The 14,704-nt window shown below is 42.7% G+C and overlaps 1 protein-coding gene across 4 annotated transcripts in view; it reads right to left on the bottom strand.

Annotated features, from left to right (window-relative positions):
- The window catches only part of itpk1a (inositol-tetrakisphosphate 1-kinase a), a 232,664-nt gene that overhangs the window by 184,444 nt on the left and 33,516 nt on the right, over positions 1-14,704 (bottom strand). For 3 of the 4 annotated variants that reach the window (XM_087989685.1, XM_043697201.2, XM_043697200.2), the window contains exon 3: positions 14,367-14,391. The exons of the other annotated variant lie outside the window; for it this stretch is intronic. In XM_087989685.1, coding sequence (XP_087845811.1) covers positions 14,367-14,391 — 25 coding nt within the window. The remainder of the gene's footprint in view (positions 1-14,366; positions 14,392-14,704) is intronic. 4 annotated transcript variants of the gene reach the window in all.

Below are 14,704 nucleotides of genomic sequence, written 5' to 3'. Positions count from 1 at the left end.
TCCAAATTTAGTTTCAGTTTGGCACAATTCTACAGGGTCCACAGCTGAAGATAAAAGCATAAAATAATTGAATAGGAAGTGTTTAGAAGGATATGGGCCAAATGCTGGAAAATGGGACTAAATTAGGTTGCGATATCTGGTCAGCATGGACAAGCTAGACTGAAGGGCCAGTTTCCATGTTGTACATCTCTATGACTCTGTTCCCACACAAGTAAGTCCCTATAAAGAATGGAGGCTTGAACTGAGATTTTGGATTGTCGGAGAAATCAAAAAATTCAAAGAGTTCATATTGCCTTGAGAACATACTCTACCTTAGCCATGCCTTAAATGAGATATGAAAAAAAATGGTTTCTGCAGGATTGGCTTTCCAGGGTAATTTTGAGGCAGTTGGCCTAAGCAGATGGTAAGTAACTGGTCGACCAATAGCAGTAAGGTTCCCCATGGTAGGCTTATGCGGAAAGTCAGGAGGCATGGGATAGAGGGAAATTTGGCCAATTGGATAGAAAACTGGCTAACCGGTCGAAGTCAGAGAGTGGTGGTAGATGGTAAATATTCAGCCTGGAGCCCAGTTACAAGTGGAGTTCCGCAGGGATCAGTTCTGGGTCCTCTGCTGTTTGTAATTTTTATTAATGACTTTGATGAGGGAGTCGAAGGGTGGGTCAGTAAATTTGCAGATGATACAAAGATTGGTGGAGTTGTGGATAGTGAGGAGGGCTGTTGTCGGCTGCAAAGGGACTTAGATATGATGCAGAGCTGGGCTGAGGAGTGGCAGATGGAGTTCAACCCTGCCAAGTGTGAGGTTGTCTATTTTGGAAAGACAAATAAGAATGCGGAATACAGGGTTAACGGTAGGGTTCTTAGTGAGGTGGAGGAACAGAGGGATCTTGGGGTCTATGTTCATAGATCTTTGAAAGTTGCCACTCAGGTGGATAGAGCTTGTAAGGCAGCCTATGGTGTATTAGCGTTCATTAGCAGAGGGATTGAATTCAAGAGTCGTGAAATGATGTTGCAACTGTACAGGACTTTGGTTAGGCCACATTTGGAGTACTGTGTGCAGTTCTGGTCACCTCACTTTAGGAAAGATGTGGAAGCTTTGGAAAGGGTGCAGAGAAGATTTACCAGGATGTTGCCTGGAATGGAGAATAGGTCGTACGAGGATAGGTTGAGAGTGCTAGACCTTTTCTCGTTGGAACGGCGAAGGATGAGGGGTGACTTGATAGAGGCTGATAAGATGATCAGAGGAATAGATAGAGTAGACAGTCAGAAACTTTTTCCCTGGGTACAACAGAGTGTTACACGGGGACATAAATTTAAGGTGAAGGGTGGAAGGTATAGGTGAGATGTCAGGGGTGGGTTCTTTACCCAGAGAGTGGTGGGGGCATGGAATGCGCTGCCTGTGGGAGTGGTAGAGTCAGAATCTTTGGTGACCTTTAAGCGGCAATTGGATAGGTACATGGATGGGTGCTTAAGCTAGGACAAATGTTCGGCACAACATCGTGGGCCGAAGGGCCTGTTCTGTGCTGTATTATTCTATGTTCTAGTACGTGTCAGTCTGGGCGAGGTAGAATTCAGTGTGGACTTTGACTTCCACACAGTTGATGAGCCGAGGGAACATTTACTGGCCTACTACACCTGTGTTAATCAGACAAGTGAGAAGTTTGGGTTGAACCTCCGAACCTTGCCAAAAGATATGAAAATAGCAAATCTCCATTACTCTTGTGGACTCTGAAGCAGCAATTAGGGCATGTGATCAGAAAGAGGAAAAGGGACAATTAAGTGACAGAAATGCATTTATTTCAATGCAAGGGGCCTAACAGGGAAGGCAGATGAACTCAGGGCATGGTTAGGAACATGGGACTGGGATATCATGCCAATTATGGAAACATGGCTCAGGGATGGGCAGGACTGGCAACTGAATGTTCCAGGATATCAAATGCTACAAGAAGGATAGAAAGGGAGGCAAAAGAGGAGGGGGAGTGGCATTTTTGATAAGGGATAGCACTACAGCTGTGCTAAGGGAAGATATTCCCGGAAATACATCCAGGGAAGTCATTTGGGTGGAACTGAGAAATAAGAAAGGGATGATAACCTTATTGGGATTGTATTATAGACCCCCCACCCCAATAGTCAGAGGGAAATTGAGAAACAAACTTGGAAGGAGATCTCAGCTATCTGTAAGAATAATAGGGTGGTTATGGTAGGGGATTTTAACTTTCCAAACATCGACTGGGACTGCCATAGTGTTAAAGGTTTAGATGGAGAGGAATTAATTAAGTGTGTACAAGACAATTTTCTGATTCAGTATGTGGAGGTACCTACGAGAGAAGGTGCAAAACTTGACCTACTCTTGGGAAATAAGGCAGGGCAGGTGACTGAGGTGTCAGTGGGGGAGCACTTTGGGGCCAGTGACCATAATTCTATTCGTTTTAAAATAGTGATGGAAAAGGATAGACCAAATCTAAAAGTTGAAGTTCTAAATTGGAGAAAGGCCAATTTTGACAGTATTAGGCAAGAACTTTCAAAAGCTGATTGAGGAAGATGTTCGCATGTAAAGGGACGACTGGAAAATGGGAAGCCTTCAGAACTGAGATAACAAGAATCCAGAGAAAGTATATTCCTGTCAGGGTGAAAGGGAAGGCTGGTAACTATAGGGAATGCTGGATGACTAAAGAAATTGAGGGTTTGGTTAAGAAAAAGAAGGAAGCATATGTCAGGTACAGACAGGATAGATTGAGTGAATCCTTACAAGAGTATAAAGGAAGTAGGAGTATACTTAAGAGGGAAATCAGGAGGGCAAAACAGGGACATGAGATAGCTTTGGCAAATAGAATTAAGGAGAATCCAAAGGGGTTTACAAATATATATTAAGGACAAAAGGGTAACTAGGAAGAGAATAGGGCCCCTCAAAGCTCAGCAAGGCAGCCTTTGTGTGGAGCCACAGAAAATGGGGGGGGATACTAAATGAATATTTTGCATCAGTAGTTACTGTGGAAAAGGATATGGAAGATATAGACTGTAGGAAAATAGATGGTGACCTCTTGCAAAATGTCCAGATTATAGAGGAGGAAGTGCTGGATGTCTTGAAATGGTTAAAGGTGGATAAATCCCCAGGACGTGATCAGGTGTACCCGAGAACTCTGTGGGAAAATAGAGAAGTGATTGCTGGGCCTCTTGCTGAGATATTTGTATCATCGATAGTCACAGGTGAGGTGCCAGAAGACTGGAGGTTGGCAAACGTGGTGCCACTGTTTAAGAAGGGTGGTAAGGACAAGCCAGGGAACTATAGACCAGTGAGCCTGACCTCAGTGGTGGGCAAGTTGTTGGAGGGAATCCTGAGGGACAGGATGTACATGTATTTGGAAAGGGAAGGACTGATTAGGGATAGTCAACATGGCTTTGTGCATGGGAAATCATGTCTCACAAACTTGATCGAGTTTTTTGAAGAAGTCACAAAGAGGATTGATGAGGGCAGAGCAGTAAATGTGATCTATATGGACTCGAGTAAGGCATTCGACAAGGTTCCCCATGGGAGACTGATTAGCAAGGTTAGATCTCATGGAATACAGGGAGAGCGAGCCATTTGGATACAAAACTGGCTCAAAGGTAGAAGACAGAGGGTGGTGGTGGAGGGTTGTTTTTCAGACTGGAGGCCTGTGATCAGTGGAGTGCCACAAGGATCTGTGCTGGGCCCTCTACTTTTTGTCATTTACATAAATGATTTGGATGCAAGCATAAGAGGTACAGTTAGTAAGTTTGCAGATGACACCAAAATTGGAGGTGTAGTGGACAGCGAAGAGGGTTACCTCAGATTACAACAGGATCTGGACCAGGTGGGCCAATGGGCTGAGAAGTGGCAGATGGAGTTTAATTCAGATAAATGCGAGGTGCAGCATTTTGGGAAAGCAAATTTTAGCAGGACTTATACACTTAATGGTAAGGTCCTAGGGAGTGTTGCTGAACAAAAAGACCTTGGAATGCAGGTACATAGCTCCTTGAAAGTGGAGTCCTGCAGGTAGATAGGATAGTGAAGAAGGCGTTTGGTATGCTTTCCTTTATTGGTCAGAGCATTGAGTACAGGAGTTGGGAGGTCATGTTGCAGCTGTACAGGACATTGGTTAGGCCACTGTTGGAATATTGCATGTAATTCTGGTCTCCTTCCTATCAAAAAGATGTTGTGAAACTTGAAAGGGTTCAGAAAAGATTTACAAGGATGTTGCCAGTGTTGGAGGATTTGAGCTATGGGGAGAGGCTGAACAGGCTGGGGCTGTTTTCCCTGGAGCGGAGGAGGCCGAGGGGTGACCTTATAGAGGTTTACAAAATTATGAGGGGCATGGATAGGATAAATAGGCAAAGTCTGTTCCCTGGGGTTGGGGAGTCCAGAACTAGAGGGCATAGGTTTAGGGTGAGAGGGGAAAGATATAAAAGGGACCTAAGGGGCAACATTTTCACACAGAGGGTGGTACGTGTATGGAATGAGCTGCCAGAGGAAGTGGTGGAGTGTGGCACAATTGCAACATTTAAGAGGCATTTGGATGGGTAAATGAACAGGAAGGGTTTGGAGGGATATGGGCCGGGTGCTGGCAGGTGGGACTAGATTGGGTTGGGATATCTGATCGGCATGGACGGGTTGGACCGAAGGGTCTGTTTCCATGCTGTACATCTCTATGACTCTAAATCTTGTTGCATCCACATTGTATGAATTATTTTTATTTCACTTCCCAAAAATTTCAAGCTAAGACCCGACTCTAAAATAGAAGATCTTCTCCACTGGCCACTCTTTGATCACTTTCTTAACTTGTAGCAAATGGTTAATATTTTAAAGCAGTGATTCAGATTTTAAGTTAAAGGAAATACCATGTATTATTTTGGTCTGAGCGGTCTTTTAGGCTCAAAGACAAAGAGAATATGTACTGACAATATGGAGTAAACCAAGTATAAATGGAACAGTTTACTTTGTAGAAGATCTCAAGGAGTTGAAGAGATTAGAATGAGAAAATGAAAGGTAATTTTAATGTCCCAAGAGGTTCTCGGCTAAAGTTCACATAGTGAGATGGTTATTGTCAACATTTTAAAGCTACAAACATTTACCTCCAGGCTTTACCCTAAATCAATACAAACACAAGCACTGCCAGCTTGGAAAGGTTCCAAACAAAACACATCCATCTTCAGATGTTGGGAAGCTCTCTCAGGTTTGCTCATAGCCCTGTCAATGTACTCTGCCAGAATACAATAAAAAAAATCTGGAAAACCCTCAGTGGGTCAGGCAGTATCAGCAGAGAGAAATGCAAGTAACATTTTACATCAATGGCCTTTCACCAGAACCAGATATTTTAAGTTTTCTTTTGTTCTTGTTTATGACTTCCAAGTTTTGGAACTTGAATGAGGAAGGAAGAAATCTAAATGTTAAAAAGCTGAAATCAAAATGGAAAACGTACAGCTGTGCACGAGGAGTGATTGACAGGAAGTGAAAATCCTTCTTTAGGGCTGGCAGTTGAGATCGAGTCAAAGAATCCCTACAGTGTGGAAGCAGGCCATTTAGCCCATCAAGTCTAGGAGAAAGTGAGGACTGCAGATGCTGGAGATCAGAGTCCAACAGTGTGGTGCTGGAAAAGCACAGCCAGTCAAGCAGCATCCAAGGAGCAGGAGTGTGCATGTTTCAGGCATAAGCCCTTCATCAGAAATGAGGCTTGTGGCCCAAGGTGGCTGAGAGATATTTGGGAGTGGGGGAAGAGCAGGAAGGAAGCTGGGAATGCGATACGTAGATGAAGGTGGGGTGAAAATGATAGGTGGGGAAGGAAGATGGACAGGTAGGACTGTTCAAGAGGGTGGTGCAGAGTTGGAAGATTGGGACTGGGATTAGATGGGAGGAGGGGAAATGAGCAACCTGGTGAAATCCACATTTGATCCCATGTGTTTGGAGAGTGCCACGGCGGAAGATGTGGTGTTCTTCCTCCAGGCCTCAGGTGGTTAGGGTTGGGGTGGCTGAACACTTTAACTCCCCCAAGGACATGCAGGTCTTGGGTCTCCTCCATTGCCAAACCCAAACCACCTGATGCCTGAAGGAAGAATGCCTCATCTTGCGCTTTGGGACTCTCCAACCACATGGGGTCAATATGCATTTCACCAGTTTCCTCATTTCCACCCCCCCACCATGTCACAATCCCAACCTTCCAACTCGGCACCACCCTCTTGAATGTTCTTACCTGCCCATCTGCTCCATTGATCACTTTCACCCCCACCTTCTTTGCCTATTGCATTCCCAGCTACTTTCTCTCCAGGCCCTATTCCCTCCCATTTATCTCTCGGTACCATTTGGCCATCAAATCTAACTGACCCTCTGAAGAACATCCCACCCACACGCTATCCCTAGCCTGCACAGTCCTCGACCCTATGGGCAATTTAGCATGGCCAATCCACCTAATGTGAGGAAACCCATGCAAATACGGAGAATGTCTGTGTGAAATTTACACAGTAACCAGAGCATGGAATCAAACCCGGGTCCCTGGTGCTGAGAGGCAGCAGTGCTAATCACTGAGCTACCATCTCAAAGAATTTTGAATGCAGAAACAGGCTAACTGGCTAGTATCAGTTGGCATACTCATGTCAGCATCAGCCCACCCCTGTTCCCCTGAGCTCAGAAATATAATCTTAAATTCACGTCTCGCTCAGACTTGCTTAATGCCCTTTTTAAGGCATCAGTGTTAATCTTCAGGCAGCTGCATGAACAGGAAGGGTTGAGGGGGATATGGGCCAAATACTGGCAAATGGGACTAGATTAATTTAGGTTGCCTGATCAGCATGGACAAGTTGGACTGAAGGGTCTGTTTCCATACTGTACATCTCTGACTCTTGACTCTATGCTATTTGCAGTTAAATGGGATGGAGTGAAACAAAGGGAACATGGGTGGAGAAACAAAACAAAGAAGGGAGAAATTGAGTCAACAATGTTAATTCCTAAGGAAAAACTTATGGGTCTGGCCAGGAAGAAACTGTTTTTGAAAATGTGGGAAGAAAGTGGGGCAGCAGAAGGCTGACATAAATATCATTTCATGAAACAAAATGGGTGACGATAATTAAGCAAGGGATGGAGAAAGATGAACACCAAGAGAATGGAAGAAATAATAAGTGAGCAACAGATGCAGGAACTTGAAATTAAAAACACGGAGCAGGTCTGACAGGATTCTAAAAAGGTCAAGGGTGATAGCTCCTATTTACAAAATGTCTCTGACAGTAACAAAGCAAGGTGCCATTAACTAACTTTCTATCAAATGATCAGCATCCATTCAGAAACACACCCAAAATTTTTTTTTTAAATTTTCCACGGATTCAAACTTACAATGAAAAGAATTCTATGCGACTTGTGCTTGAGTCCTAAAACAACAGCCCTTTTCAAGAAATCACAAGCAGGATCTGTTATTTGAACAAATTATTTTCCTTCATGACAGTTTCTCCTCCTGGCTTTTCAGTGAAGTGAGCATTTCTATAGAGGAGTACTGGAATTATCCATTGGAAAAGACAGCCATCAGCTGCTAGAGTTTTCACATTGTACAGCATCTTGACAGTACCTGTACAATAAACTACACAAAGCGGCTAGCAAAACTGTCGTGATAACTTTTGCACAATAAAGCAAGAGTTAAACCACAGTGTCTCAAATAATGACTATGACTCTATGGTGTGAAAAACAAAATCGCTTAATAAATGATGAAAGACTGTGAATCTTTATGTCTAAGGAGTTGGTAGATAAACATGCTGCTGTGATGTAAACATAAACCTGCATCTAGCCCAGCTTCCCCTAATGTGCCAATGTGCAGATCCAGGAATGTTATAATCTGAACTAACAAACATAACCAGCAGCCGATGTATTCACCAAACATGAAGCATCAGTGAATACATTAACAACATTGTCCTTGTCCAGGATATCAGTAACTATTTGAACCATTAGCCATGTGGTGAAAGATTCAGGCAGCAAAGTGGGTTAAAAGCTTCAAGCTTCCCAATGCAATCAAAAAAGTTAAAGTATCACCCAGTGGTTCTGCCCCAGGTCTATTGCCACACTGCAGCAGAGAACTTCTCATTGCTCAAGGGGAGCCCAGAGGCAGTCACAACATCTGCACAATAAAGCAAGAGTTAAAAATAGACTGTTTACAAACAAAAAACAGCACTCCCACCAATACTTCCAGCCATAATGCACAAACAAATATAAGACCGCAGCAGAAAAACAAATTAACCACCCTATATCACAAACAGAATTGTATCCCCTCTGGATCAGCTAGGCGCAAATCAGAAGGTTGTAGGTTCAAGAACCAGTCCAAGACTCTGATTTTTAACATTGCAACAAAGACACAGCAACACCAGGTTCTAGTCCAATAGGTTTAATTGGAAGCACACTAATTTTCAGAGCGCCGCTCCTGCACCAAGTGGCACAACCACCTGATGAAGGAGCGACGCTCCGAAAGCTAGTGTGCTTCCAATTAAACCTGTTGGACTATAACTTGGTGTTGTCTGATTTTTAATTGTGTTGCAATGGTTTTGAAAGGGTTAATGTTGGAGACTGCATTAAGTTCCATCCAATCTGATGATGTCATACAGTTTTTGGTGGAGAAAAGCAGTGTCTATTTCACTATCCCAACAGTGTCAGCTGTCTCATTGTTATTGCTAGGGCTAATTGGAAACTAGCCATTGCCTAAATACCTAACTAGCCAATGTAATGTGCACCTATTGTTATCATGCAATAAACCACATCTTGTTGTTAAGATAAATGCCTCTTCTTGTTAAGATTCATTGGTGGCTAATTCTTACCACTGTAACCCTGAAGCCCTGTTTGGAACGAAGAAGCAGTAGCAATATTCTACCCCAACCATTAACTGATACTGGCTGATTCCACAGCACATACACAGACTTGGACATAAAAAAGGAGTTTACACTCCAGGGCATTACGAGCAAGTGCCATCTTTCAGAGGAGATAGTAAACTCAGATGCTGCATGCTCTTTCAAATAGATGCAAAGATTTCATGATATTATGTTAAAGAATAGCTGTGGTGTTATCCCTAAAGTCCTGCTCAATAATTCTCTCTCAGTCAACATGTTCAAAGTACAAATTATTCAGTCATCACCACACTGTTGTTTGAGAGAGTGTGTGCTGTGTGTACAGCATTAAATACACTTAAGTACTTGAGTCATAGAGATGTACAGCACATAAACAGATCCTGGATTAGTTTCTGCTGTGCTCTTCCAGCACCACTAATCCAGAATCTAGCTTCCAGCATCTGCAGTCATTGTTTTACCTACATAAACAGATCCTTCTGTCCGTGTTGTTCATCAAGACAAGATATTCTAAATTAATCTAGTCCCATTTGCCAGCACTTGGCTGATAATCGCTCTAAACCCTTCCTATTCATATATCCATCCAGGTGCTTTTTAAGTGTTGTAATTGTGCCAGCCTCCATCACTTCCTCTGGCTGCTCATTCCATACATGCACCACCCTCTGCGTGATAAAGTTGCCCTTTAGGTACGTTTTAAATCTTTCCCCTCTCACCTTAAACCTATGCCCTCCAGTAAACAGCAGATGCCATGGCTGTGCAGATTCACTGCTGAATCAAGAAGCAGTGTTGGTTTCTCTGTCATTTGAATCACTTCCCATGTGGTCTCTGACTTTGTCTCTCTTAGAACATAGAACATAGAACATAGAAGAATACAGCGCAGTACAGGCCCTTGGGCCCTTGATGTTGCACCGATCCAAGCCCACCTAAACTACACTAACCCACTATCCTCCATATACCTATCCAATGCCCTCTTAAATGCCCATAAAGAGGGAGAGTCCACCACTGTTACTGGCAGGGCATTCCATGAACTAACGACTCGCTGAGTGAAGAACCTACCCCTAACATCAGTCCTATATCTACCCCCCCTTAATTTAAAGCTATGCCCCCTTGTAATACCCGACTCAATACGCGGGAAAAGGTTCATACTGTCGACCCTATCTAACCCCCTAATCATCTTGTACACCTCAATCAAGTCACCCCTAAACCTTCTTTTCTCTAGTGAAAACAGCCCCAAGTGCCTCAGTCTTTCCTCATACGATTTTCCTTCCATACCAGGCAACATCCTGGTAAACCTCCTCTGCACCCGTTCCAATGCCTCCACATCCTTCCTATAGTATGGCGACCAAAACTGCACACAATATTCCAGATGCGGCCGTACCAGAGTCTTATACAACTGCATCATGACCTCAGGACTCCGGAACTCAATTCCTCTACCAATAAAAGCCAGTACGCCATATGCCTTCCTCACCGCACTATTTACCTGGGTGGCAACTTTCAGAGATCTGTGTACATGGACACCAAGATCCCTCTGCTCATCCACACTACCAAGTATCCGACCATTAGCCCAGTACCCCATCTTTTTGTTATTCTTCCCAAAGTGAATCACCTCGCACTTAGCTACATTGAATTCCATCTGCCACCTTTCTGCCCAGCTCTGCAGCTTCTCTATATCCTGCTGTAACCTGCCACATGCTTCCTCACTGTCAACAACTCCTCCGACTTTCGTGTCATCCGCAAACTTGCTCACCCAACCTTCTAACCCCTCTTCCAGGTCATTTATAAAAATGACAAACAGCAATGGTCCCAAAACAGATCCTTGCGGAACACCGCTAGTGACGGCACTCCATGAAGAAACTTTGCCATCAACTACTACCCTCTGTCTTCTTCCATCCAGCCAATTCCTAATCCAAACCTCCAACTCACCCTCAATGCCATATCTCCGTATTTTCTGCAGTAGCCTACCATGGGGAACCTTATCAAACGCCTTACTAAAATCCATATATACCACATCTACCGCTTTCCCCTCATCAACCTCCTTCGTCACCTTTTCAAAGAATTCAATAAGGTTTGTGAGGCACGACTTGCCCTTCACAAAACCATGCTGACTATCCTTGATCACATTATTCCTATCTAGATGTGCATAAATCCTATCCCTTACAATTCTCTCTAAGACTTTGCCCACAACAGAAGTGAGACTCACCGGCCTATAGTTACTAGGGCTATCCCTACTCCCCTTTTTGAACAAGGGAACCACATTTGCTATCCTCCAGTCTTCTGGGACTACTCCTGTAGACAAAGAGGACATAAAAATCAAGGCCAATGGCTCTGCAATCTCCTCCCTTGCTTCCCTTCCTCCTTTTTAAATTGATTGACCTTAAATGTGCTTTGGGACATCCTATGGCCATGACAGACATTATGGGGAATGAGTGGGGTAGAGTGTTTAATGGGACAAAAGGTCTGGCACAGGCCAATGACAATGATATTCTATGATAAATGCCGGTCTCAATTTTCACTGCATTTGAAATACTGGCACAAGTATTGACCAACATTCATCTTTTACTAAAGCAACCACAACAAAACACTGGTCATTCATCTTACTGCTGCTTGCTAGATCTAGGTATGATGAGATTAACTATTGGGTCTCCACACATATCAGCCACACATTCAGAAGAGCTTTGAACCTATTATACAATAATAAAGAAACACGCTATTGTTTTGCATTCATTTCTGCACAGAAACAGAACCAGTGAGTGCAGGTTGTAAGATTGTTCGCTGAGCTGGAAGGTTTGTTTTCAGATGTTTCGTCACCATACTAGGTAACATCATCTGTGAGCCCTCTGGTTAAGCGCTGGTGTTCTGTCCTGCTTTCTATTTGTGTGTCTTGGTCTGTTAAGGTGGGAAATAATAATCATCCACCACTACAGATCAAGACATAAATAGAAAGCTGGACAGAACACCAGCGCTTCACCAGAGGGCTCACAGATTATGTTACCTAGTATGGTGATGAAACATCTGAAAACAAACCTTCCAGCTCAGAGAGCAACTTACAATCTAAACCTCAACCTCTGCTACAAATCTTCTTAAAAATGGCAAAGTTTCTGAGTATTTTCTTTTTCCAACTTCCCAGTTTAAATGACATTTCAGTCAGCACTAGAGGAACACATGAAGGGAAGTCAAATCCCAGTGAATCGATGCTATGCAGGAGATGTGAGCTCTTAAACCCAGCAGCACATTCACCCCACTAGTTTGGAAGCACCATATTCCACACGAGATTCCATGATAGAAGTGTATAAAGAGGACAATGACAAATTAGTTGCTGTCTTCTAAATGGTATAGACAAAATGGGAAAACCATTGCAAATGAAGGCACCAAATTGCTACCTTCATCAGTTATGTAAATCTTTCAAAGGCTGAACATAGGACTGTTGTCTAATGGGGCAGAACAAATTACAAAACCTGCAAAAGCTGATACATCCCTAGAAAGCTCAAACTCTTAAAACACTAGCTCCCTTTCCATTGTCCTTCAGTCTCTCCACCCATAAAATTACAGACATTGTATTTTGCAGATCAAATGGGCAGAATATCATAGAAATTCCTACCTAGACACTGCAGTGACTAAAACAATTTTCATTAGTGACTGTACTCTTAGAAGACAAACTCAGAGCCAGGTGCTAAATGTAACAACAGGACTGGATTTAAATGTTTTCCCTCTTGATGGAGAGATTGTTGGCTATTATATGGGTACGTTATTGACACCAGGCTGCAGCAACTGTGTGGCTGCATCCTCTCTTGCTCAAACAACACAAGGAATGGAGGCTGGTGGGGGTGGCTGAAACAACAAGGGGAATTGGAAAGCCAGATTGGTAGGAAGTCATGTGTAAAGGAAGGGGAACATTATTTGGTCAAAATGCTGGGAATCCCTCCATAATGTCATTGTGGGTCAACCCACAGCAGGTGAACTGCAGAAGTTCAAGAAAGCAGCTCACCACCACCTTCTCAGGGCAACTAGGCACAGGCAATAACTGCCAACCCAGCCAATGATGCACACATCCCACAAATGATTTTTTTTTTTAAATGACTCATGGCTAAAGCAGTTTACACTCAGTCACTCATCCTCCTTCTCACCCAGAAGCCGTGCTACAAAAGGCACTTACTTAACCAAACTGACATGTGTAAAATGTAAAAACAGAGCTAAACCAGACACACGTAACCTCATTAAAATAGTTGAAAGCAGTTTCATAATTCAGAGTCTTTAAAACCATAGCTGGGAGGGATGAAGGCAAGTTGAGGTTAGATATGGGAGATTTTCAGTATGTTAGAGATCTCAGCTGCCCCAACTCCATCTGGTTTTGGGAGTTAAAACTTTCTCAGTTGCATCAGCAAATACAAACAAAATCTCCATAGCATAGCAGATTGATTGACTAATGGATTTATTAATGTCACATGTATGGAGAGACAGTGCGAAGTGCTGCTTTGTGTGTTATTCTGGTAGATGATACCATGCAAAGTGCGTCAGGGCAGCAGAGCAGTGTAGAGACAGAGAGACAGAGAGACAGAGAGACAGAGAGACAGAGAGACAGAGAGACAGAGAGACAGAGAGACAGAGAGACAGAGAGACAGAGAGACAGAGAGACAGAGAGACAGAGAGACAGAGAGACAGAGAGACAGAGAGAGTGACGATGCAACAATCATGACTTTTGGTTTATATAACACAATCTTAGGGAGTCCCAAAGTATTCTACACCTAATTAATTACTTTTGACATATTATCGCTGTTGTAATCTAAACATATGGTTGCCCTTTACTGCAGATAATGATGACATTGATAAAGCATAAATATATATGCCGTATTAAAAACTGAAGTCCGGTTCTTAGTGATGGTGATTAAACATTACAAGCAGAAAGGACGTCAAAAAGTTAAATGAAATACTTCCACTTCAACACTATCAATCAAGTCTAAACTAGTGGGATGATCTCCCTTGGATTAAATGCAATTTTCTTCCATTTATATAAACAATAATATGCACAAAATAAATGATCCTGTCAATGAAAATATGCAGAATACTTCCTCCACCTCCTCTTCCTTTTAAGTAACACAGAGCACTTCAGTCACATAGAAGTGATGACTATTATTTCTAAGTTTAAAGTTACAATATTTTGGGGAGCACATTTGAGCCCAGTGGGTTCCTCTGTAGGATCAAGATTAATATTTCAAGCAACAAAGTCAAGGGATTCTCACAACTCCCTCACACACACAAAAACACCATTGAAGAGCTCAGAAGAACATTAATACTCTTTTATCCACAACATTTTTAACTCCATCAAGTTGTCCGGTTTCTCCTCCCTCAACTCCTCACGAACCCCCGACACACTTTAAAATGTTAGCCACAATCCCACTTGTGAAGCAATCATGAAAAGGCCTCAGCACACCAACTATATAGCTTTCCCTTGATACATCATTCAAATAAACATACTGTTACCTTCTCCGAATGAATCAACAGATCAAACAAAAGACAGCACTTGGAATGAAGATAATGCAACTCACCTGTACAACATCTATGCCCCTTTTCCTAGAAAAAAAAAATAAAATAAATTAGAGAAAAATAGAAATAGACAGCCGCAAAGCAATAAAATTATGAGAAAAACATTATTGAAAAAATTCTCAAACATTTTATTCCTCAAGCCACAAGAACAAGAATTAAAATTAGGATTTGCAATAAATACATGCTGGACAATTAAAACAACAAACTGTTTTCATTTTGCAGGTTCTGCCAAAGATGCAGCCCATTTCGGTCCTAATGGGCAAACAAGCATGTAAAATACAAAATAAAAGTATTAAAAGACGTCTTGTGCTGACCACCATGGCTTGAAGCTGGAAGTAGA

Source organism: Chiloscyllium plagiosum, unplaced genomic scaffold, assembly GCF_037043375.1.
Source record: "Chiloscyllium plagiosum isolate Xiang-an unplaced genomic scaffold, Cpla_swu_hap1 HiC_scaffold_8, whole genome shotgun sequence".
NCBI lineage: Eukaryota > Metazoa > Chordata > Chondrichthyes > Orectolobiformes > Hemiscylliidae > Chiloscyllium > Chiloscyllium plagiosum.
This window is presented reverse-complemented; position numbering and strand designations above follow the sequence as displayed.